Here is a 25790-nt window from a genome sequence, read left to right as displayed (position 1 = left end):
GCAATCCTCGGAGGTGCCTGAAAAGAAGATGGCCTCGTGACCTTATATTGTAAACTGTTTTTAGAGTTCTACTACTGGGTAGTTTCTCTACATCCTGAATCATATCATTATGTCATTATGATCAAATTTACTTGTATTTTTTTATACGTTGTAAATATCAATAAATAAATAAAAAAAAAAAAATTTGGTTCATTATTCTCAAGTGAGCGACAGTATCTTTAAAGAAAGTGGAAGAACGATGTGGAGTTTTTGAGATAGTTAAAAAGGATTGACTTGATAAAAGACATTGTTTAGCCACAACTAAACGAAAAATTAGTATTATCTTTGTTCTCATTTTGCGATCTCATACATTGCATTGTTTATGTTTTCGAAAATGTCTCTGTAGTGGATTACTACTACACAAGGCCTACTTAATCGAGTCGGTTCCAATTTAGGTACAATTGCATTTGGTGCTATAAACGAACGAAATATATAGATTTTGATCCCGCATAACTTAATTTAAGATTGTAGATGGTTTAGTTAAAAATCTTACGGCCCATCAGTTGATCTGTTATGTCGTGAAAATAAGTAAAACAAGTAAAATAAGTAAAACTATATGTGAGTTTACCCTTAAATAAAACTTACAAAAATGTAGATGCTTTTTATTAATAAGACTTTTTTTTTTAACTTAACAACTGATCCCATAATTCATTAAATTGTCTTTTTTGCAGGCGAATTGCCCATGTTTTATATAAACCATATAATTTCAATATAAAAACTATTCTTCAAGAATTATTTTTGTATTGAAATTATGTGATTTATATAAGACATGGGCAATTCGAATGGCAAAAAAGATAATTTAATGAATTAATGTTGTCTCCTTGAAAATGGCCTAAGGGCCGAAACGTTGTTGGCCTTTTAAAATAAAAAGTTGACTGTTGTAGATAAATAAATAAATTAGATAACTGATTTAATATATCGATTGTTTGAGAGTAGTTTATTTTATTATTAACACAAAATTCAATGATCCCCTTTTTCTTTCAACTTTTTATTTTAAAAAACCTCCAACGTTTCGACCCTTAGGCCATTTTCAAGGAGACAGCCTTAATTTTTTAAACAGTCTTTTTGGTATGCTAAATTGGATCATTAAATTTTGTGTTAATAATAATTAAAATATTTTATAAAATACTAATAATTGATAATTAATTGTTGTTGTAAGGGATTCGGGAACGTTGGTTCGCACGCAGCACGTTATTTCGAGATGGAAGGTGCCAAGTGCATCGGCATCGCTGAAAGGGACGGAACTATTGTTTGCCAGGAAGGGATCAATGTGGCCGACTTCACCGAGTACTGGTTCAAGAACCGTAAGGTAACGGGTTACGGTAAGGGCACGAAAGAGACGCAGAACAGCACCGATATACTCTACGTTCCATGTGACTTCCTCATGCCATGCGCCTTGGAGAAGACTATTCGTAAGACGAATGCTGAGAAGATCAACTGCAAGGTATGTAAAAGAGCTGTACGAATCTGTTACCACTCACTCACTCGTTCGATAATTTATTTATCACAAAAACTATATATAGTTTTTATATAGTAATAAAAACACTGGCTATATCTGCGTAGACAAGAGGTATTACAGTTGTCATGCTGAAATAAAAACACTGGCTATATCTACGTAGACAAGGGGTGTTACGGTTGTCGTTGTGAAATAAAACACTGGCTATATCCGCGTAGACAAGGGGTGTTACGGTTGTCGTAGTGAAATAAAACACTGGCTATATCCGCGTAGACAAGGGGTGTTACGGTTGTTATGGTGATGTAAAAACACTGGCTATATCTGCGTAGACAAGGGGTATTACGGTTGTAGTGGTGAAATAAAAATACTGGCTATATCTGCGTAGACAAGGGGTATTACGGGGTTGTCATGGTGAAATAAAAATACTGGCTATATCTGCGTAGACAAGGGGTGTTACGGTTGTCATGGGAAAAAAACAAAACACTAGCGATATGTTTAGACGAGTGGTTTTTGGTTTTGTGAAGGTGACAGTTTGATTTTTGAACACGTTACGACTGTTCAATGCGAAGTGGTGATAGTCTATCAGGCCTTGTGTCTTTACTGTTTGAACCGAAATATCACCATATGAGAAATGTTATAGTATGTGTTTTGTTTTTACAAAATTATGGTGTTCTACTTCAATGGACGGTCACTAACACTAGAACTGGGTATATAGTGCAGTGCGTAGCAACGTTTCCTCAGCATGTCCTGGATAGGAGAGTTGGCAGGGATCATCTTCATACTTCTGGGGAAGGTGAGACGGTGACCGGAAAGGAAACATTGGACAACCTTGTGTTCTGCCCAGAGAACACCCAAAGACCACTTGGGGTTTAAACTAAATTTTATTTTGTTTTTATTTTTATAGTCTTTTGGATAATAATGTAAATGTAGGTATTAAGGTTAAGTATTTGAGTTAAGGTTAAGTCAACCTATAAGTTTTATTAATCAATTATTGTTTTAATAATTGATAAGAATTCTTTTTTTCCCCTTTTTCATTCTGTGTACATATATTTCTTATTATTATTAAGCGTTTGTACATATATTTCTACTGCTCTTTCTCTGCTTTCAACTTGTTAATTTACTCATGTTTTTTTTTTTGTTGTTGTTCATGGAATATTACGATAATTCAACAAGTGAGTAGATAACACCCCTAGATTTTCTGTTATCTACATGTAAAGGTATTCGCCAGTGGTCATAATTGATAATTGAAAATAGGGGTATATTTTAGTTATATTGTGGGCATATTGTTTCGGGGTTTTCGTTATTTCCAAATAAAAGAATAAGGTGGCGCCTAAGGAGCAATTTATTCTTTTGTTTTTTTTTGCGATTATATATATTTTATTTTTTTCCTTTAACTCTAACCCCCTTCTGCGCTGGTAAGCGTCTGGTATAAACGATGAATATAGAATTAAATGTAAGTCAAAATTTGGGGTTATAATATTTTATTTTCGATGAGATTGTGTATAATTAATTAGTTCTGACTCCAAATGGAAATGCGTGGTACCCAACATCAGAGGGCCCCGACAATGCGTGGTATCCAACATCAGAGGGCCCCGACAATGCGTGGTATCCAACTTCAGAGGGCCCCGACAATGCGTGGTACCCAACATCAGAGGGCCCCGACAATGCGTGGTATCCAACATCAGAGGGCCCCGACAATGCGTGGTATCCAACATCAGAGGGCCCCGACAATGCGTGGTATCCAACATCAGAGAGCCCCGACAATGCGTGGTACCCAACATCAGAGGGCCCCGAAAATGCGTGGTACCATCATCAGAAGGCCCCGACAATGCGTGGTACCCAACATCAGAGGGCCCCGAAAATGCGTGGTACCATCATCAGAAGGCCCCGACAATGCGTGGTATCCAACATCAGAGGGCCCCAAAAATGCGTGGTATTTCAATAATTTTTATCAAATCGATCTTTCTTTGTTTCAGGCAATAACATAACCTCTCCCATGCATCATACCATTGCCGGTCTCCCACGGGGTTCCTGTCTTCCCTACAATCCCATAATATTCAATCTCTTCATAAATGATTACCCAAAATACTCCTTCCCTGGTAGCCTTACTTATCTGACTTCTCAAACAGACAAGTATTGCAAGTAGATTGGTAGATGTACGACATAGCACATTCATTAAACAAAAAGGGAATCCTTTCCAGCTGGACCCGCCCCACTAAGCTCCACGGTCCTATATCACTTTTTAAAATATATATTAGCTTAAAACGGGAAGAGGAGACTTTAAGATAGTTAAATCGAGCAATATTTAAAAATTGAAATATATCAACGTAATGACACAATGACTGATAGGCTAAAAGATACTTAAAAAAAAAAATCTAAATGCTAAAAAAAGGAGGATTAGTTTACTACTGATAAACAAGAGCCATTTGATATACTATTATTTATATACAATAGATATATTCATGTACCTCTGATATTCATGTGCCACTTATATTTATATACCACTTGTTGTTAAATAATATGTTTCCTTAAGTGATTATCCATGATCATGTCACATGTGCCATGTGTATAATTCAGTTTAATAAAGCCTATTTTATGGTATTCCTTATTTCATTACATCACAATCATTTTCACGAAATACGGCCTACACATCCATTGACCATTGATTTAAATAATACCCTTGTTCCTTTTGTCAAAACAGTAAATTACTTAGGTACTGCTAAGTAATATTTAACCACCACATCAATCCAAAATTTTATATAAAATGTATCCATACTTTAATCAAAAATCCAAATTATCCAGTAGAAATAAATTGACACCATAAAAAGTGGTACTAAGACTCATCTTAACTTATTCCTGCCCCATAAGAAGCTTTATCAGTTCAACAAATATTTAAAAAAATTCAAGTATTCCAAAATAAATGTCCCAGAATTGTAAATAACAATGCATATTACACTACAATATCTAAAATGCGCAATGGATTAGTTACAGACTCCTATATAAACAGTCACATAATTTCTTCCAATCTTGCCCCAACTCATTAAACCCTCTAATCATAAAAATGGGAAATTATACTAAAACTACAACCTGTAGATATAAATACAAAAGAACCAAACATACATTAAGGTAAATATAAATCAATAATATGTATTTCATATAATTTAATGATATATGTTTCATTCTATTCAATGTTGCGTATTTTATTTTAATTCAATAATGTTTTGGGTTTTTTCCCTTTCAGTTTGTTTCAACCAAAATATAAAATAGAGTAATTATATAAAATATAATTAGTATCAATAAAATTGTATTGTATAAAACTCTTTATACAATACAATTTTATTGACAATATGGTAAATATTGTACGTTATATATTTATACAAAAAAAAAATATTTAAAAACAAATTCTCTGGCTACTAGTCTATGGTCGTGAAGGGGATAAGAAGTCCTATAGGAACTTGCTGTAAGTCCTTACAAACCGAAGTAAAGGTATAGGATAGAGGAGGTGAAATCCAGAGTAAGCAGTGTAAAATAAAAGTCAAATATACATTTCCAAAAATAACACTAGAGTGTACAGATCCATTATGTATATTATTACCCACTGCCTCCTAAAGATGCAGTTCCCCAAAGGGGAAAATCACTCTTTGATTAGTCAAGTTTGTACTTAGGTAACTCTGGACTATTTAACACCATCAAGAGATGCTATGTGTAAGTTGTTAGCTCTTGGTGGATCAGAAGATTCTGTTGTAATCTTTATTAATTCAAATGATACATTTAGGAGTATCAGAATACCTAACAATCAAAGTATTTAGAAGTTCTTGTTGAGGCAGCTTGGTAGCTTTGTGTAGGTAACAGTCAAAGGGCAGCTTCAGCGGATAGCATCAAGGGCGCTACATTACAATGACTATAAAGTCGATATTACTAATGGTTCCCCTTATTTTTTAGATCTGCAAAAAAGAGACTGGATCTAAAAAAAAATTGTGCTCTATGTGGTTTATAAAATTTATTTGTAATACTGAAAAAAATAAGAAATAGTTTTCAAATAACTGTAACCTAGTAAACAAAGTTTAAAATTTGTATGTCCCTAGAAGTATTTGTGAATTATTTTCTGTCAACAAACCCTCACATAAAAGTGTTTAAAAAATACAATGGTAAAAATTCACCACTCCCCAGAGGGTTGGTTTCCTAAATATGGCAATACTTTCCAAAATCCGCTTTGTATTTTTAGGTTTATTGCTAACAACTACTAAAATATTAAAAGTAGCTAAAATATCATCATGACTTATCTTATAGTACATCAAACAAGATTCACTTTGAGCTGCAACAGATTTCTTTGTGTTAAAAAATTCTATATTGTAATTATTTAAAATTAAAATAAAAAGAATCTTTACTCGTTTTATAAACTTTCTTCAAATATCAAAGATACCTTGGGTTCTAATTAAGAACTTTACTACTTAATGGATAATATAATTTTATTATATAATAAGACTCTTAATCTCAGGGCGTGTAGTTGCTAAACAATCAGAATACAAACACTTTTACCATTAACTTAATTAAATTAATATCTATTTTACAATGCATTCAAATTTAGTTATAACCAAACTAACCAAGTTCACAATCTTCTTTATGATGATCCTGGTATTTTCTTTGTTCTTAATGTTATTGTCCTCGCATCCAAAATGGCTTCCTACTCTTGCTGGACAGAAATCCATGAGGACCTCCTCATCCTGAAGACATCCTTTCTCCTGCCCGTCCTCACAAAGAATGACCTCTTCCAAAACGAAAACCTGCCTTGAGGTTACATGTAAACATCTATTGTCCCCCAACAGTTAGGGATTTTTCCAAATGATTTATTTTCTGAATATTATTCATTTGCACTATTTCTTGATTTCTATTTTCCCTTTAATTTACTGTATTTTCAATTATGATGAGAAGAGTTAAAATAGTTTTTATGATATTTGAATCTGCTCACATGGCCTTGATTCAACGGCGGACTTGACTGAAGAATATGTACCGCCATCTTGGCTTTGTTTGGAATTACGAAGTTATTATAGACAATGAAAATTGGTTAGCTTGCTTTTTGGATAAACAAAACAAATTAACAATCTTAAAATGATACATAAAATAAAACATATTAAAAACCCTTTATACATCAAAATATACTATTTACACAAAAATAGCATATTACAATATATACAGTTAATCCAAAACCAGTATTTTTTTCCAAATAATTCTGTGAATTTATTTTGGCAAATATCATGAAAACTACTATTCTTTGGAAAAAAATGTCATAAATTGTTATGGTACATTGCAGGATACAAACCTAAAAATATACAGTGGCTATTTTGAAAATTTTGCCATTGAAAATTTGGCCAACTTATCCCCAAGGTGGTAAAAATTTTGCAACCATCTTTTGCAAATAGTTCTATATAAGAATCTGTTGAATGAAATAAGCTTAGAATTATTCCTATACTAACTTGTAGTTTTGGTAGACTACTGTACATCTTCTAAGACATTATATTAATTCATTTGAAAGATAATAAAATTCGGATCTATATAAAACTAAAATTACACATTCAAACATATGTTTGACCATGTGTGATACATAAATAAGTAAATCTTATTGTTTTACTTATTTATGTATTTTTACTAATTGCATCTCCGAATATCTTCCCCTCATATGGAATACAGTCAATTATAAATAAATGAATTATTTATTTTGTTTAGTTCATCTTTGAAGGAGCTAATGGGCCCACAACTCCAGCTGCAGATAAAATTCTGTTTAAGAAAGGCACAGCTATACTCCCCGACATCCTGGGGAATGCTGGGGGAGTCACCGTGTCCTACTTTGAATGGTTGAAAAACATCAACCACGTGTCCTACGGCCGGCTGTCCTTTGGATACGATGAAGAAAACACGAGGCTACTATTGGGTAACAATATATGGATAGAAAAATTAAGTAGTTTTTTATATAAGTTGTCCCATAAATGATTTAAATTATTTGAAGAGGTTACCTCAAATGTAACGAGTATCTCCAATTCCTTCTTCTTCTTCAGCCAAGACACTTACCTTACCGTGTCGGAGCAGCTTGGATACATTTCTTAAATACCTATATATCATTTGTGACATGGGAGGAATGTGGTTATCCTAATGTAACCTGCCTATTCTAATCATGGTGGATGGTCAAGTATTCATTTTGTGAGACCACCACAGATATGAAAAAAGTCGACTCTCCTGGGCTCTGTTTCATAATGAAAGCTAATAGTATTAGTTGATAGTACAAGTGTAGAAACTAGTGTGGTAATAACACTAATACATGACAGAGATGACTATTAATGATATTACAGGAATTAAAAAATACTAAAGTACAAGTTACTATTGTACAAGTCTGTGTAATTGAATTGAGATAAATCTACAAGACTAATAATATTAGTTTGTATTTTATTATGAAACAGGGCCCAGGCCGTATTCAAACCAGCGGCAACTATACTTGGCAAGCTCATTAATTTTGACTAGTAATTATACATAGTTTGCATTAAAGTAGACAAAAAATAAGGGTGAAATAACTGTATTTTTTCTCCTCTATTATCTCTATATTATGCATAGTAATGTATAATAATAAAAAATAAATTAATCTGTACAGCTCCAACCATGAAAGGTTAGGGGTGTAGTAATTCGTAATGAAGTAGTGTCACTAAACCAACAGTAGTGCAAGGACACACCCTACAACCATATTTTTACTCCCTGAGGCTGGGTGAACCCTGAGAGCTGACTCACAGCAACAGTAAAACAGGAAATAATTGAAGGGGTAAGTGGGTAAAGGGGCTATGTAACAGTTTTTAACTTTTTAAATCTTGAGTGGATGAAGGGAGCAGATGCCTATCTTGCTAGTGTGAGCTACTCTAACCTCAAAATCCAATTAATAACTGAGATAGCTTAATGTAGGAGGGGCTATGTGCACTGCAAAACATAACAAGCTCCAACAAAGAAACATTGAACCTTGTTTTTCTTAATTTACTATTTGTAACATAATCCTTTCATCCACTTACCCCTTCAATTATCTGCCAGAGCTGGATTCGAATCTGGGTCCTTGGAGTTGGTCGCACAGTGCCTTACCACTGAGCTACCCACTCCCACAGTAATATAATATTATACATTATATATTATATATTCATAGCATGTATAAATACTATTAATAAAAATAAATCAGATGAAATATTGAATGAGAGGTCTGCTGGCAGCTGACAGTAGTCCGATGCGACAACATTGTATTTTCTAATTTAATATAATCATAGTATTAGATACAATCTGTATTTCTTAACTTTAAAGATATCAGTATAAAGTATATTGGTTTTAAATTTTACTAACTCTTCGAAGAAAATATTTTACCACAATTTCAGCAGTGGGTTCTAGCATCTGCTATGTTTTTTGGGTTTTCAAATCATCCACACTCCAGTAACAAGTTCTCTATCCACAACCTCATAGGATGACTATCTTGGATCTGTGGACTGGTCTTTACTCAAGATTAGATTATTGCTAGTTCTGTTAATAAAGCTAGAAATATTTTTGAATAAAGGAATTTTGTAAAAGAGTTGAGTAATATAAGTGTAAAAGAAATTTGGTTTTATTACAGATTCGGTGGCAAAGTCTCTTAAAGATCAATTAGGAAAAGATATTAAAATCGATCCATCACCTGAATTCAAAAAAAGGTTATATGAGGCTTCAGAAAAAGACATAGTTCAAGCTGGTCTTGCTTACACAATGTATATGACTGCAACGGTAAGAATAGATCCAATATATTAACATTTACATGTTAATTATCGATCTGACTCTATATTAATTTTGTTATTTGTTAGGAATTGATAAGAACAACAAAGGAATTTGGACTTCAACCTCAAAATCTGCGGTTAGCAGCTTACGTCAGTTCCATCTTTAAGGTCTACAAAGCTTTAGAAGAGGCTGGTCTTGCTATTTCATAAAACAAATAAAAATTAAAAAATGTCTAACAGAAATGATGCCTAAACAAAATATGCTTTTAAGTCTTGTCATTTTAGTTTTCGATTTTACATACTGATTAAATAAATTTCAATATAAAATTTCTCCTTAGATTTATTATTATAACTAATCACTATATGACACTTATATTTCTTTATAGTAACTTCACAAATGGTATAAAAACCTTTTTTTTAATATTTATACACATATATAAACACATCTAAAAACAATAATAACATTATTTGCATGATGATAATAAATTATTCAATTTCTGATAGTCAACAGATCCAAATAACTCAATGCCACAATTGTGCACAGAAAATGACCAAATTTTAGAGATAGATTAGAGTACTAACTTGTTTAAATTGAGCATTATCTTTTTCAAGAACACTGAAAGTCGGAGCAATCATCTGTATTTACAATATACTGGAATACAAAATACAATATTCCACTCAACATAATTTCCACCCATCATGATTTACCTTATTGTGTGGTATACACCTATACTTATTGTGTGAAATATACCTGTACTTATTGTGTGGTAAATACATATACAGAACCATACCAATTATGATGAGCTATATGGATGAGCTATTCATTGCATCATTAACCAAACCGAAAAAGAAGCAGATTTATAAGTTTGTAAGAGAATTATGTCCATTTCATACTTAACAAAAAGAAACCATTAAATAATAATTTCAGTAATTCTATAAAGAATACGGTATTTTATGTTTTTTTGGAGAGTCTCTTTAATCACTCATTTGATAATGTACATGGCAGAAAAAGCAAACAACCATCATTGTTTTGACATGAAAATACATTAGGCTTATCTACTCAGTACAATGTTATTTTATTTTATTTTTTATTCTGTGATATTTAAGGAATGATCTATTATGAGTTATATTCCTTATCGTTCTTGTACAGCACCTAATTACAAAAATATTACTATAAAGACTCTATAATGTTGTTTATCCAAAATTATTATTGAATCTAAACAATAGATTATATTTTTGTGAAGATCACTTCGATGTAAGCATAATATCAAAGATACAAATTTTTAGTTAGTTAGAAGTTATATTATTAAGTTATTTAACTCGCAACCTTAAATAAGAAAATTGTTAGAAACTGAGTATCAGCAATACATATAATATTTTTAGTACTGTAATTTAGAATATCCTTACACAGATGTTTAAAGTTTCTAAACTGTAGAACAGAAATTTGAGTTTGTCGCCAAAAATTTTGCTATCATTAAAGCATTGATACTAGCCAAGTTTGTACTTTTTGTTTTCATGAAACCGTATTCCGTGGTTGTTTTTGGAAAAAATAATGAAAATTCTTTCAAAATCAAAATACTTGTTAATTTAAAAACAGCTAAAAAGTGTGAATTTCTAAATCATTGTTGTTTGTTTATGTCTAAATGATGTAATATATAAAATCATCATGGCGGTCAGCCTTTCCTTCTTTTGATACACAGGTTAAAAATACTAGTTTTTAAAACTAATATTAAAAATTAATGCTGTCTCTATAAAATTAAAACTTATAAGATTGGGTTTCTGAATTTACTGACTATGATAACATATTTTCAATGCCATCAAATACTCTATTAACAATTGAATAATAAATAAAGAAATATTTCACTAAGAATTTATATATTTATTAATTACAAAATATTTTTAGGACAGAGAATGTCTGCCATTAACTTTTTACAAACATTTACAATTCTATTTACATGTATTTTGATTAAGAACAATAAAAATTAATTAAATGTAATACATTTATAAACTGAAATATTATTAATGATATCGTAAATAAATATCAAAACTCTTTTATTGTTCAGGGTAACAAGTACTCAATCTTATCAAAACTAAGTATTCTAAATTTAAAAAATGCGATTTTATCACTTTGTCACATTTTGTTCAAGATAATTTATCAAATATAAAAATTTAGAAATTATTGATATTTTAATTTGAGTTTTTAAAATATCTGTTATTCACTCTTGAATGTTAAGAATGGCTAAACTATAAATATTTTACATATTATGAAAACAAAAAAAGAAAGTGTAGTCTCGAAATATCTTTCTAAAAGATATACAGCTCACTTTCTTACTAACATACTCAGGAATGTAAATACATTAATGAAATGTAATGTGTAATGTATTGGAAATTCTATGCAATATCAATATACTTTGTAACACATGTTTAAAACATAAATTAAACAGTTTTGTAAAAGAGAAAAAAAAAATTATGACTGGTATCTACATAAAAAAAAAGTATAGATAAACAATTTAAGAAGAAAACATTAGTAATATAAAAAAATCATAATCTACGAAGGAGGCGCTGACTTCCGTTTCTGTGATCGCAACGTATTACCCACTGGGCCCTTGGGTTGTTCTGGTAGACAGCCCACAATTTCACACTGGGTTCTAACCTCCTTTGACCTAGACAAAAAATTCATTTATTATGAGCATAAAATTATCACAAACTAGATTTACATAACTTTGCTTAAACTGTGATACCTTTAAACTAAAACAAAATAACAATATGGTTTTAATACTTTACAAATAAATAAAAAAATGAATTCATTCATTATTCTAGAGACTTTTGCCTTAATCATTCTCTCATAATTTTTTTTTATTCATTCATTTGGCTCTATATATATAAAATGTTTACGCCTCGAAAACTTGTGCACTTTCGTAGGCCGATGAAAAGGATCTCCAAAGGTTTGAGAGAAAGATACTCAGACGCATCTGCCGCCCAGTAAAGGATGGTTCAGCTTGGAGAAGATGCACGAATAAGGAAGTCTACTTGTTAATTGGTGAGCCTGATGTTGGAAAAATTGTGAGAATTGGTAGGTTGAGCTGGGCCGGCGATGTGGCAAGGATGGGAACTGATGAGAACCCAAATAAACTTCTACATGGAACACAGCCGGGGGACCGCCCAAAGCTTCAATGGTTGGATGATGTTAAAGAGGATTCAAGGGCTCTGAGAAATAAGGAAGGAGGTCAGGACCCAGTAATGGGTTGTCGCGCTGATTGATGATGATGATTCATTTGGCACTACAGACCTTGTAGATCTTCGGCCACCCAAACCAGCCTTCTCCACGCCTGCCTATCTTGGGCTACTGCTTTCCAGTTTGCTGCATGCAGCTCCTTCGCATCTTTGTCGACTCTGTCTATCCATCTGGTTTTTGGCTTCTCACGTGATTAGTTTCCAACTACACTGGCATTCATTGTTGTATAGAGGTGTCCTGATGGATTGCTTCGAGCCATATGTCCTTTTCAACCTCCCTTAATCTTCTTGCCTTCATATCATGAGTTATTGACTGACCAGTCTCTGCAAGCAGTTCACTATTAGTTCTCCTCCATGTCTGTAGGCTCGGATTCCAAATCGCTCCGATAATATTCTTTAATAATATACCTATATAACTTTGTTTTTTTACTTCGAAAATTTGTTTGATGTCCATAGAATGAAGCATTAGTTTTATTTTTCTTTTTTAAATAATATAAGGTTTTTTGAGGGGTTACAAGCTACCAGAGCTTAAGCAACAATAACTGAAAGCAACAATCAAGAATGTTTTGATAAATGATGATTTAGATTTCTGAACAAACATTTATTTACATATTAAAAAAACACACATTAAGTCCGAAAGGATTATAGAAATTAACACAAATAAATTGTTAAACTGGTTGTGGGAGCTCACCAATATTGCCCCCAACTTCGTAGAGAAAATGGGTCCTTAAGGCAGTATCAGGATCACCAGTGCTGAGTAGACAGCTTAGGTTTCCGTTCGGAGCAAGTTCGGACAAGGCTCGAGATTTCATTTCCCTTCTTGTTGACTTGACAAGACGTGGAGCATCTCTAGCCAGCTCGACCGCTCTGTGAAATTAGATTAATAAACAACAGTATTAAATTAAGAATTGAGTTATTAGAGCAAGTTTTTGAAAATATTATTACGAAAATCAGGAAAATGTAATGTAACAAGTGTGCTGGGTATTAATTATCTTATATTTACTAATTTGTTATCGAAAATTCTAATAAAAAATACCTGAGAATGACATGGGCTGCTGTGATGTGTTTGTCCAAAGAAATGGGTAATGGAGCAACAAGGAACTGCGGAGAGTCAACATGGATCATGTTGCCTTCAAACTCCGACTCACCCGCAGCTTTTCTTGAAGCGACGTGACCTTTTCTGGCTAGCAACCGTGGCTTCTATTAACAATTCCAATTTTTCTATTAATGGTGTTGTAAATATTGTACATATTTCACAATATGAAGGAGGGAAATGAAAAGTGAGCTAACTCATTATTTTGTAAATTTTAAGTTTTGGTCATACCTGCACCTTACACAATCAAATTCATTAGATCGAAAAGCTATCAATAGATAAGAAGCTAACAACTACTGTATATTAATTTTATTGGTTGTTAAGTATTGATAAGAAAAACTAAAGAACTTGAACTGCAACCTCAAAATCAGCGGTTAGCAGCTTATGTCAGTTCAATATTCAAGGTCTACAAAGCTTTAGAAGAGGCTGGTCTAGTTATTTTGTAAACAACTAAAAGACATGATGCCTAAATTTTGTATATTATCAGGGTGGTTTGAAAAGTTCTCAGAATCACTGCTAGATGTCAGTAAAAGAGCAACAAGGTTCCCGCACAATAATCATACATCCTTTCTGAGTGAACATGTGGAGTGAGTGGTAGTTACGACTCTTTGTTGTTGTTTTATGCATAGTGATTTGTGACAATGGAAAAAACTCAGATTCGGACAGTGATTAAGTACTTTGTAAAGGTATGAAAGCAAAGGAAATTCATGCTGACTTTCAGAACACACTGAGGGATTCTGCTCCTTCATATTAAACTGTTGCCAAGTGGACCAGCGAGTTTAAATTTGGTCAGAAGAGCTTAGATGATGAGCTGCGTAGTGGACGGCCAACAAGTGCTACAACTCCAGAATTTATCGCAAAAGTGCATAAAAAGGTCATGGAGGATCGTCGACTGAATGCGCATGAGATTGCTGAAGCTATAGGGTTGTCATCTGAACTGGTATAACACATTTTAACCGAAGAATTGGGAATGAAAAAATTATCCACAAGATGGGTGCCACGGCTCTTGTCATTGGACCATAAACTCACCAGATTGCAAATGCCCGAACAAAATCTGGCCTGTTTTCAGCGCAAACAAGATTTTTTGCGCTGGTTTGTGACTACAGATGAAACTTGGGTCCACTACAATTTCCCAGAGACAAAACAGCAGTCAAAGCAGTGGAAACATTCTGAGTCACCACCACTAAAGAAAGCAAAGGCAGTATAATTTTACATAAAGAAAACAATTTATACAAAAGAAAAATACTTGAATCAATTTATATATCAGAGAACATCAATTACACAGTTAATTTTAAAACAGATACTAAGAATTTAAACCAACATTATGCAGAGATTTTAAGCAAAATAAATTTATAAAAATAATAGAGGAAATTATTACTAGTTACAATTAAATTTAATTAAAGAAATTTGAGAATTGGAATAAATACCAGATTGAAACAAAAATGCAATTAAAATTTAAAAAAATATATTAATTTTAAAACAAGGCAGACCTGTGTGAGTGGTAGGTTATAAATGGTTTGTTATATGGTGTGGTGTTTTATACTGTTGATAATCTTATAGAAAAAATAAATGTTAATGGTTTTAAATTTTAAATAAAGAGGTAACTAGACTTAAGCTTAGTAAGCTTATTAATAATAAATATGACTTTTTAATAATTGACTGTTGGAATAGGTTTGAACTTTAAATAAAGAAAATGACCTGGGCAGAATAGCCTGCAAATAGAAATTATAAATTAATGTGAGAAGGATTTTTATATTGAAGGTATGTTATATTATATAGTGAATAATGAGGTTGTTGTAAATGTTTAAAAATGAAGATGTAATATAAGCTGTTAAATATTTAGATGTCCCTGAAGATGGCTAGAAAGGCCGAAACGTTGGACTAATGAATAAATAAAGTGTTGAGACGGATTTGGATATAAAATTGATTTATTTAACAAAGGCAGTATGTTCGTTCGGAAAATTCATGGCCTCAGTTTTCTGGGATGCAAAAGGCATTCTGCTGATAGATTATCTTCTTACTGGCCAAACAATTACGGGGAAATACTACACAAACATCCTAGACCAACTACAAAACAACTAAAGATAAGCGAAAAAAGGCCTGGTTTGACAAGGAAAAAAGTCATCTTTCATCAGGACAACGTCCACTTGCACACAAGTGCTATTGCTATGGCAAAACTGAGGTACAAGTTATTGCCACATCCATCTTATTCACCTGGTTTGGCACCATCACACTTTCATCTCTTCCTCAAGCTGAAAATTTTCCTAGGTGGACGCAGATTTCCTACAATGGCAGAACTGACAGCCGAATTGGAGAGGTATTTTGCAGGCCTGGAGGAATCTCATTTTCGAGATGGGATCAAGACATTAGAACATCGCTGGACCAAAGTCATAAGTTTACAGGGAGACTATGTTGATAAATAAAAGCAGTTCCCTGAGGCAAGACACTTCTTTTTAGTACATTCCGAGAACTTTTCAAATCACCCTCGTATTATGTTTTGATTTTAAATATTGATTCATATTATTAGAGTGCTACCAATGAGTAGTTTCTCTACATGCCTGTATCACTCCATTATGATCAGATAAAATTTACTGGAAGTATTTTTAAATAAATACAGTTGTAAGTAAATTAAAAAAACATATATTAATTCAATACATTTCAATATAAAATTTCTTCTTAGATCTATTACTATGACAGATGTCTGCATTTTCCATCGTCAAATTTATTAGATCAGAAAGTGGAGCATCTAAAAATTCTCTTAATTATGGCACAGCAGCAGCACTTCTTTGACAGGCGAGGTAAATCTGTAAGTGAGATTTACACCACTGTGTTGTGCTGGTTATTGGATAATTAATTTTTTAACTGTTTTATTTAAATAACCAATTATGTTGATAACAAGTTTTTAGTTGTGTTTTTTTATCCAGGAACAAAATCTTTTGATGAGTAAAAGATGGTAACTGAAATTCTTTATGAATTTTGTCATCACCGGCCTTTTCTTATGGCTGATTTTTAAATTGTTGAAAGAATCTTAATGAAATTTGTTCTATTAAAGGAATAATGTTTATATTAAGGGCAGGTTGCACAATTACAGTTTAAACTATGACTATAAAACTATAGTCATATTTTAAACTACAGTGAAATCACAAATAAATTCAATAATTGTTGTACCAGAAAAGTTAATCTTTAAATCTGGGGAAAACCTTTGCTGGCCAATGATAGTCAGTTAAACTGAGATTTAGAGCAAATCTATGTTTAAGTAGGTAACCTAGATGGAACATGGATGCATGGAACTTTTCATAGTTACAGTTGGATCTGTTATATAGCAAAGGTGTATTGCATTATTCTATTTATTTCCAAATTCAATAAAATGGATTTGGTCGAGATAGATGATTTGACTGGTGACTAAGGCTTCAAAGAATTAATTCCTCAATGAAAAAAGGATTTTATTATTTGTTCTAATTTTTAAGTTGAGTTTTACTTAACTCTTGGACAAAATCAAGGTATACAAATCTTAGTTTTACATTATTTTACAATGGAACTATTAGCCATATTGGTTGGGTATTCTTTGCATATGTACTATGATTTCTGACAGCACTAAAAGAGTTAAGAAAATATTAATTATTCAACTAAAAGCAAACTTTCTGTATTCAAAATGAATAATAAATAAAATAAGCACAAGTTGACTCACAGGTTTGTTCTCTTTGTGACTCTCATTGATCGATCTGAGCTGAGCGATGAGGTTGTCGGGAACGAGCCAAAGCCTGTCGGTGGCCGTGATGAGCAGTTCAGTCAGGGAGCAGCAGTGTACTGCCAGGCCCAGTTCAGCCTTCAGTCCGGCCTTGTCGACGAGAATACTGTTGAAAGAACATCAGTAATAAGAAAATATTCATACACTATAATTAAGGAGTGCAAGGGAAAAACGTTCAGTTCATTTTTTTTTTTCAAATTGAGCTGTCAGTATCGTCTATTGAGATTTAATGAAAGCTTCTGTACAACTACTCAGTTATTTGATATAATAAACAGAGCCTTTGATATTAAAAAGAAACTGATATTGATACACAATATTGTGGAAGAGAAATAGTTAGGCTACTCAATTTTATTGAATAAAACAAAAACTATAAAATATGACTGATAGTATACTTTCTCAAGTAATTGGTATTGGACGATAAGCTATTGTCAAGGGAGGTCATAGCTTACGTTCACAGTGGTAGGGAGAGGTCTAGACCTCCCTTTCATCTTGGATTGTCCTAAACTGTGTTCAGTACTGCTCTAGCTTCCATTAGATTTGATCTTATTTAAGTTAAAAGAAAAGAAAAAAAAAGTTGCTCTTTTAAGTTTTTTTCCAGGGAAGCCTAAGTGTTAATGTAGTTTGAAATATTAATATTTTGTTGATACTTCCTCCCTAGAAATAGTTTGATCAAAGTAAATCCATTTAGATCAATTTATTAATAATGAAACATAAATAAATAAATGCTCAGGATAAATTAATAAATACTAACTCTGGAGGAAAGAGTGATGGAGCCATTATCATGGCAATGTTCTGTACGGACATCTTATTGTGGTCTGAATTGCCAGCAAGACTAGACAGGAATGTGAGCAAAGCGTGCAGTGTCGCCCTGTGTTCAGTCGGCAGGAGCAGAACAAGTAAGTTGAGAGCCTTACTGCATTCACTGATACCTAAAAACATATATTACATAAGATAATTAAAATAAATATTAATTATAAAATGTTTATAATTATGCATCAGTATAAAAATAAAAATCACATCTTCTTTATAGGGAGGACAAAATCAGCAGATAGTTTAGGCAGATTCAATAGGGAATTTGAATCAATGAAAGGAATTGAAAAAACAAACGCAATACTGTAATTATTAAAGAAGATTTCAAGTATCATTCGTTGAATAAAAAACTTGATTTTAATGTAAATTTTTTGTATTTATATTTTAACCTTGGTTGAAGGACATAATTTATAAATATGTTATGTATAACAGTAAAGAAGATGAAAACATGCTTTATTTAGTAGACAGGTTTTCATTTTAAATTGATATAAGAAAAATATGTGAATGCATATTAACAGAAAAAAGTTTAATAAAGATTTCAAAAGGTAAATATTGGATTAAGTTGTTTTAGCATATGAAATGATCTTTGAATTATATTAATATCTTAAAAACTGAATAAAAATAATACAACTAGAGATCCATAGGCTATAAAAAAACCTCCCTAGAGTCTGCTAGTATTCCTAAGTAAAGGACTGCATTGTAAAATAAAGATCATTTTTGTTTTGAAAAATTAACTAAGTTTAAATAAAAGATATTTAATATATTTTCAAAAAACTAATACTCACAATGGGCCTGGTAAAATGTGTGCAGTAGCTGACTGGTAAGCAAAGGCTGCGGTAATTCCCTGAGCAGCTTCTTGAGTACACAGGCCAAATCATGTGGAGCTGCCGTTGAGATGAGGTGGTCAGCTACTTCTGGCCTTCTATAGAAGTCCCTCTCGAGCCCGGCTGCCAGCGTTTCACAGCGAGTCCTATTACCGCCCATCCTCAGAAGCCCTTCCTCCCATAGACATCTGCGTTCCAGCTCACCCAGCACCTGATCGACAGAAAACATACATCATCAAACGCTACTAATGTGTTTTATATACACTTTAAAAATTTAAATAAATTCTTAACTCATAACCTGAAAAATTTTATATATATATATATTTTTTGTTACCATTATTTAAAAATGGAAATTTATTTAAATAATTAGGCTTAATGGCAATAAATCAGACAGATTGGAACACATGAACTTTTCAAATATATATATTTTATTATTAAAGTAAATCAATGCATAAAAAATTGCAGTTATTTAAAAAATAGTAAAATTTCAAAAATTCAAACCTTTTGGAAGACTAGAGGTACATTGTGAGGTTCTTGCACTATCTGCCTATCTCTTTCAAGTAAAGTTGAAAGTGATACACCAAAGATGTTGCCATCTGTTAGAAAAACCAATAAAAGGATTAAAGAAAAAATAAATACAGTAGTTTAAAAAAAAAAATTAAGAAATTGGTCAAACCTTCTTTACGTTTCCTTTTGGGAGGTTTCGTTTTCCCAACCCTAAGGCCGGAATGGTCCATTAATGCAGTAAGTTCAAGGAAGACCAAAGGTTTCAATGTGTTGAGGTCTTCCTCTGCCAAGAAGTCAACCCAAGTCCTTCCTGTTCCTTCTTCCCAATCTCGTTCCATTTCCTATGTTATGGAACATAATTTTAAAATCATTATAATCTCATTACATTTTCTATTATATGGGACACGATTATAAACATAAGTATTAGCACCTTATATCAACTTTTAATGACTTTGGTTTTTTATAGAAATGTATTATTTATTTTTATTTTAACCCAGCAGGAGTGTCCTACTTTATTGTCGCCTAAGAGGTGTCCCAAGAGCATTTTTCTCATGATAAACACTTTGTATGACTTTTTTTATATAATTGGATGTGATGATGACAAAAATCATTACAATTACTTTCAATGTAATGTGAAATTGAAATTGTAAATTGTAGCTTTTTCATCAGGGGTCGAAGAATCCAGATTTCGTAAAAGATCTAAGTAAATTTTTTATCATGAAATTAATAATTATTTTTCAAAAACATAGCATTGTAAGGCTAAACAATTTTTCCAAGGATTACCAATCACATAAGTTACAATCACTGAGTTAACTAAAGATGGCCACACCAGGAAGAGAATAGCAACTAAAGCCGACCACTACTTTCAGTGTGGCTCTGTCTTAAGCTTACAAATTAATGATATAACCACAAGTATATGTATGACTGACAGGTTAAACATATATGGTGTATTTGTCAATTTTTAAAAAAGGAACTAATAATTGTCAAGTAAGTTTAAAAATACTTACATTTAAACTCGAACATAGCCTTTCTCCAGCCCACATTTCTTCAAAGCCAAGAGTGTCAGAGTGTGCGCTGTCACCACTGTCCCTTCTTGAGCTGTCTGAAAAAAGGCCTTCATCGGATCGTGTAACGCACACCATCGGGCTGGAAAATAGAATTAACTTTAAGTATTTTATCAAGTTAATATAATAAAAGATAACATAAAGAAAGAAATTTCTTCATTATCATGTAGTAGTTATATACAAATAAATAGAAAAAATACAGGTTATTTTTTATCACTCTTTCCTTCTCTAGAAAATAAACGTAACATTCCAAGCACAAAGCCTTGAGTCTCTAAAAACTCGTTAAACTACTAACCAGTCAATATTTTACCAAATTAGTGTGTTGATTACAGTGTTTACTGTATTGGCTATTCTTTAACCAGTAAAAAATCATAAAATGTTACTATGGTTACAGCAATCATTTTATACATAAAATAAACCTTTACCGCTACAACCCATGAAGGGTTCAGTACTTTGTAAAGAAGTACTGTAACTAGACCAATGGTTGTGCAAGGAGGTGATTTGGTCAGAATCACGCTCGACTGCCAGATTTTTCAATATTTTGCCCTAATTAAGGGTACCTACTTTAAGAGGCTGGGCAGACAAAAACAAATTTGTTTCAAATATTTAAAATGGCAGCACGTATCCTTCTGAAGTTCATTGAATTGCTGCTATGTTGAGTAGGTAGATTGAAATTTTTTCAACTTTTATTGTTTTTCTTACACGATTATAGTACAAATTAATCCAGGAGAAAATATTAAGAGGAGAATATTTTTCAACGAAGTATTTACATCATAAATCATTACAAGTGAATCAGCCACAATCAATGTTTTCCATTGACCATTGAGGGTTGGTAATGGACAAAGGAAGAAAACTGGACTCTTTGTTTGGATTGCTCGCATAGTTGACTTGTCCTGGAAGCTAGGAGGTCCTGACCTCTGATGGTCTTCTGTCAGAAGCAGCATTTTTTGGAATAAATCAAGAATCTACAGTCACCAAACAAGATCATATAATTGGATAGTTCACTCAACCTAGGATTAAACCGATTTGTAAAAGTAGCCATTAATTCATTTAAGGGTAATTGTGTTCTAGTTGTCTAGAGACCCTGTCCTAAATTGAGTAAATACTTTGAAAAAAATTCTCATATCTACTAAATAATTTTATTTATTCATTTAAACCTTTTCAGCATCAAGGTTCATACTTTTAGATCTGAGAATAATAAAAACAATTAAAATTCCTTAATATAATTTTAATAAATTTTAAATATTACAAAATATATTTAAAGAGTTAATTTGGATAATACTAAAGAAATATGACACATCCTGTAGCCTGCCTACTTACTGCTGATTATCTTGGCCGATGTTACTGATGTTGATAGGGTCACTGCCAAACCTCACACGAACGCTGCCGATCCTCTGGTAACCTGTCATCCTTATACCGTCAGCTGTTAACATAGTTATTATCTACTTAGACATCACAAGGATTAACATTGGAATAATCATATTTAGGGATCGAAAAAAAAAATAGTGACATTATTGAAAATTGTGGACAGTTTTAAAATTTTACTAATAATGATCAAACATTGACTCTTTAGCTTAAAGTTAATAATGATAATAATAATTACGCTTAATAATGATCAAGCTTAAGACAGACTATATTAGTAGCATAATAATAATAATAATAATTAGATTAGAACAGCCATTTCTTAAATTGATTCTAGCTGGAAAATTTGTTATATTATAACAGGAGAGCAGATTTGTCAGAGAAGCTCACTCTATTGAACTCACTTAATCACACAATACCGGCAATGAATTTTCACTTCAGAAATAATAATAAACTTTAATTATATTATTTCAATTTCTTGAGACAAGGTAATTATTTATTAAATAAATCAAAAATTTGTATCCATTTTTGTCTCAACACTTTTATTTTTCACCAGTCCAACGTTTCGGCTATTCCAGCCATATTAAAGGACATCTTCATTATAATTTCTTCCTCACATTAATTTAAAGTTTCTTTTGCAGGCTATTCTATGCTATTCTAATAAATGGTTTGTTATATGGTAGTGTATTAATTGTGGATAATCTTATATAAGAAAAATTAAATATTAATGATTTTAAATTTTAAAAAATAGGCTTTTAACATATAATAAAGAAAATGACCTGGGCAGAATACTTTATTGAAGAAGCCTGAAGAAGGCTAGAAACTCTAGCCGAAACGTTGGCACATTAAAATAAGTTAATCGTACTTATTTGTGTTTTTCATTGACCGTACCCCTAACCATCTTCTCCTCATTCATCATCCACGGTCAACTATCTCTCATAATTATCAATATTATTTTTAGTGTTTTATACTAACTAGCTTAGTTTTAGGTTAGAAAAGTTGCAGTGCAGAATAAACTCAGTTCAATTCTTAACTGATAGATTGAAAAGTTTGCTTAGTTATGATATTGCAATATTTCCCCTTATAATATATTTTATATAGATGTAAGCGTAACTCAAATCTAACCATTTTCATAAAAACTATGGAAACACAAAAATACTTATTAATAAATTCAGTTCATTTATCCAATTTTTAGTAACTACCACATACTAGATATTAAATTTTCTAAAATCTTTAGCTTTTCAACAGCAAATTATACATCTATAATACTACTCATATTTCCAGAAGTTTGTTTTTAACTTGAGAAAATATTTTTCCTTAAGTTAATTATAATCTTTTTTCATAGTTAAAAAGTTTTTTTTTATAGTTTTATCACTAAAAATAATGATAGAGAATTAAATTTAAATAAATAAAATTAAATGTAACTAAAAGGTAGCTAATTGGAAAATTTTGAATTTAATCCTATCAGACTATTTCAATAAAAATAAAACCTATCTGATATTAAAGACCATTCAATTATAATTAAATACAAAAAATATAATGAGAAAGGTCAGAGCCTTTTTTGAGAAAACAGTAAAATCAATGATATAATGAGACATAATTAGTAATTAGCTATAACTATCTTGAATAGGTAATTTTATAAATAAAAGGAAGATGGTATGAGTAAACTTAAAAGAACTCAAGTAGTAATTAAACAAAATTACTTAATTAATTATTTTGAGCCAATATTTTACAAATTAATTAAATTTCATAATGTTCAACAAAGTAATTTTAATTTACTTTGTTTATTTTTATATAAACTTTCACATATTTTAAATTCTTAGTTTACTTTTATTTCACGTTATTAATTATATTTTTTTATTACATTATTTCAGTTGTTCATTATCTTTTTTAGCCCTGAGGAAGCCCTGCCTGCAAATATTGACTCATAATAAATAGTTTAAATTACTATTTCAGTTATTTTGACCGCACAAGGACTATCTTCCTTCAATATATTTCAGAGAGCCAATCAATGATTTTCTAATAGGTAATTCTAGTTTACCATTTTCATTTTTGAACTAGGCTATTTGTATGCACACCTACAATGCTTTGTGACTTTGTGAAACTTATTTGAACTCAGGAGATCTTGAAGGATTTCCAATGGAATCTCAAATTCAAAATTGTTAACGATCACAACAGTTATATTTTCCATATAAATAAGTTAAAGTAAACCAAAATTAATTGATAATATCATCACAATTGATGCTGGACAAATTAATTATTATCTATTACATTAAAATATTAATCACTTAACAATAAAATAATGAGGTGGTAATAGTTGATTGTAGATTCATATGAGGAGTAGACGGTCGGGAGGTGTGGTCAGCAAATAAATAAAACTTATTAGATCATATTCTCCTCATAATGATAAAATACTTATTATAGTAACTGTTAATATTATGATAGTAAATTATTAAATAATATTTAAAATTAACTTTAAATATAGAATACAAACTTATTACCAGTTTCGGAAGCAACGTCGCCACCAGACCTGCTGGCCCTCCTGAACAAGGAATGGTGCGAAGAGAAAGGTGTATGAGGGGACACCAGTCTTTGTCTTGACTCATGGCGGTTCACTGCGCTAGAGGTAAGCCTCCTACAATCATATTATTAACTATAAAGTGCATGATTTGAAATCTATTATCTACAATGACATTATAAAATTACATCGTGAAACTATTAAAATTAAATCGCTCATATATGAACGTACTTCAGCCAGAAACACATAATGAAATGAAATTGAAAACATCAAGAAGTATTAATGACTAGTTATGACCTAAGTTTTATCATGATTTTTCCATTTAAGAATGTTTGTTTTGGTTTTAAATAAGGATTAAACATATAAACAAAAGCTTATGAGTTTTGAAATCGGTTCTTTTTTTTTTTCTTTTTATACTACTTTAACATATTTGTTCTAAACAAATCTAAGCTATAAAGGCAGACTAAAAATACTTCACCAATCTAATTTTTATATTTATTTTACTAAGTTTTGGCATTATGCAAGCCATCTTCAGGTTTTTTCTTAAACAGCACTCATAATAATTTTTATTATACATACAATATAGAGCATTTCAAAAAAATAAAGTATAAGTTAAAATTGAAAAAAAAATTATTATAAAACATTAAGTAGAGATCAAAAATCTCTCCTCACTTAAAATAGTAGAAAACCAAATTTAAATAATTATAATATTTCAAAATTTTTTGAGACAAGGTAATTATTAATTAAATAAATCAAAAATTAGTATCCAATTCTGTCTCAACACTTTATTTTTTATTAGTCCAACGTTTCGGCCTTTCTAGCCATCTTCAAGGACATCTAAATATTTAACAGCTTATATTATATCTTCTTTTTTAAACATTTAAAACATCATTATTCACTATATAATATAACATACCTTCAATATAAAACTCCTCCTCACATTAATTTACAATTTCTATAGGAAGCTAATATGCCCAGGTCATTTTCTTTATTCTAAGTTCAAAACCTATTCCAACAGTCAACAGTGTTATATGGTGGTGTATTTTATACTGTTGATAATCTTATAGAGAAAAATAAATGTTAATGTTTTTAAATTTTAAATAAATAGGTAACTAGACTTAAGCTTAGTAAGCTTATTAATAATAGATATGACTTTTTAATAATTGACTGTTGGAATAGATTTTTAACTTAGAATAAAGAAAATGACCTGGGCAGAATAGCCTGCAATAGAAATTGTAAATTAATGTGAGGAGGAGTTTTGTATTGAAGGTATGTTATATTATATAGTGAATAATGTTGTTGTTGTAAGTGTTAAAAATGAAGATATAAAATAAGCTGTTAAATATTTAGATGTCCTTGAAGATGGCTA

The 25790-nt window shown here is 31.3% G+C and overlaps 2 protein-coding genes across 2 annotated transcripts in view; one reads left to right on the top strand and one right to left on the bottom strand.

Annotated features, from left to right (window-relative positions):
* Nucleotides 1-9594, top strand: part of LOC106677619 (glutamate dehydrogenase, mitochondrial) — a gene marked incomplete in the record, with an annotated part of 22299 nt that extends 12705 nt beyond the window's left edge. The window contains 4 exon segments of the mRNA XM_067046492.1: nt 1199-1483; nt 7220-7424; nt 9126-9271; nt 9349-9594. Coding sequence (XP_066902593.1) covers nt 1199-1483; nt 7220-7424; nt 9126-9271; nt 9349-9471 — 759 coding nt within the window.
* Nucleotides 9595-11248: 1654 nt separating this feature from the next.
* Nucleotides 11249-25790, bottom strand: part of conu (Rho GTPase-activating protein conundrum) — a gene marked incomplete in the record, with an annotated part of 88374 nt that continues 73832 nt past the window's right edge. Inside the window, 11 exon segments of the mRNA XM_067046491.1 lie at nt 11249-11924; nt 13187-13362; nt 13532-13695; nt 17277-17442; nt 18088-18265; nt 18932-19181; nt 19472-19566; nt 19647-19818; nt 20485-20623; nt 21862-21964; nt 24405-24538. Coding sequence (XP_066902592.1) covers nt 11803-11924; nt 13187-13362; nt 13532-13695; nt 17277-17442; nt 18088-18265; nt 18932-19181; nt 19472-19566; nt 19647-19818; nt 20485-20623; nt 21862-21964; nt 24405-24538 — 1699 coding nt within the window.

The sequence above is a fragment of the Halyomorpha halys genome, unplaced genomic scaffold (assembly GCF_000696795.3).
Source record: "Halyomorpha halys isolate HHAL.00 unplaced genomic scaffold, Hhal_1.1 Scaffold105.1, whole genome shotgun sequence".
In the NCBI taxonomy this organism is placed as follows: domain Eukaryota; kingdom Metazoa; phylum Arthropoda; class Insecta; order Hemiptera; family Pentatomidae; genus Halyomorpha; species Halyomorpha halys.
The sequence above is the reverse complement of the archived record's forward strand: the minus strand, read 5'-3'. Positions and strand labels throughout refer to the sequence as shown.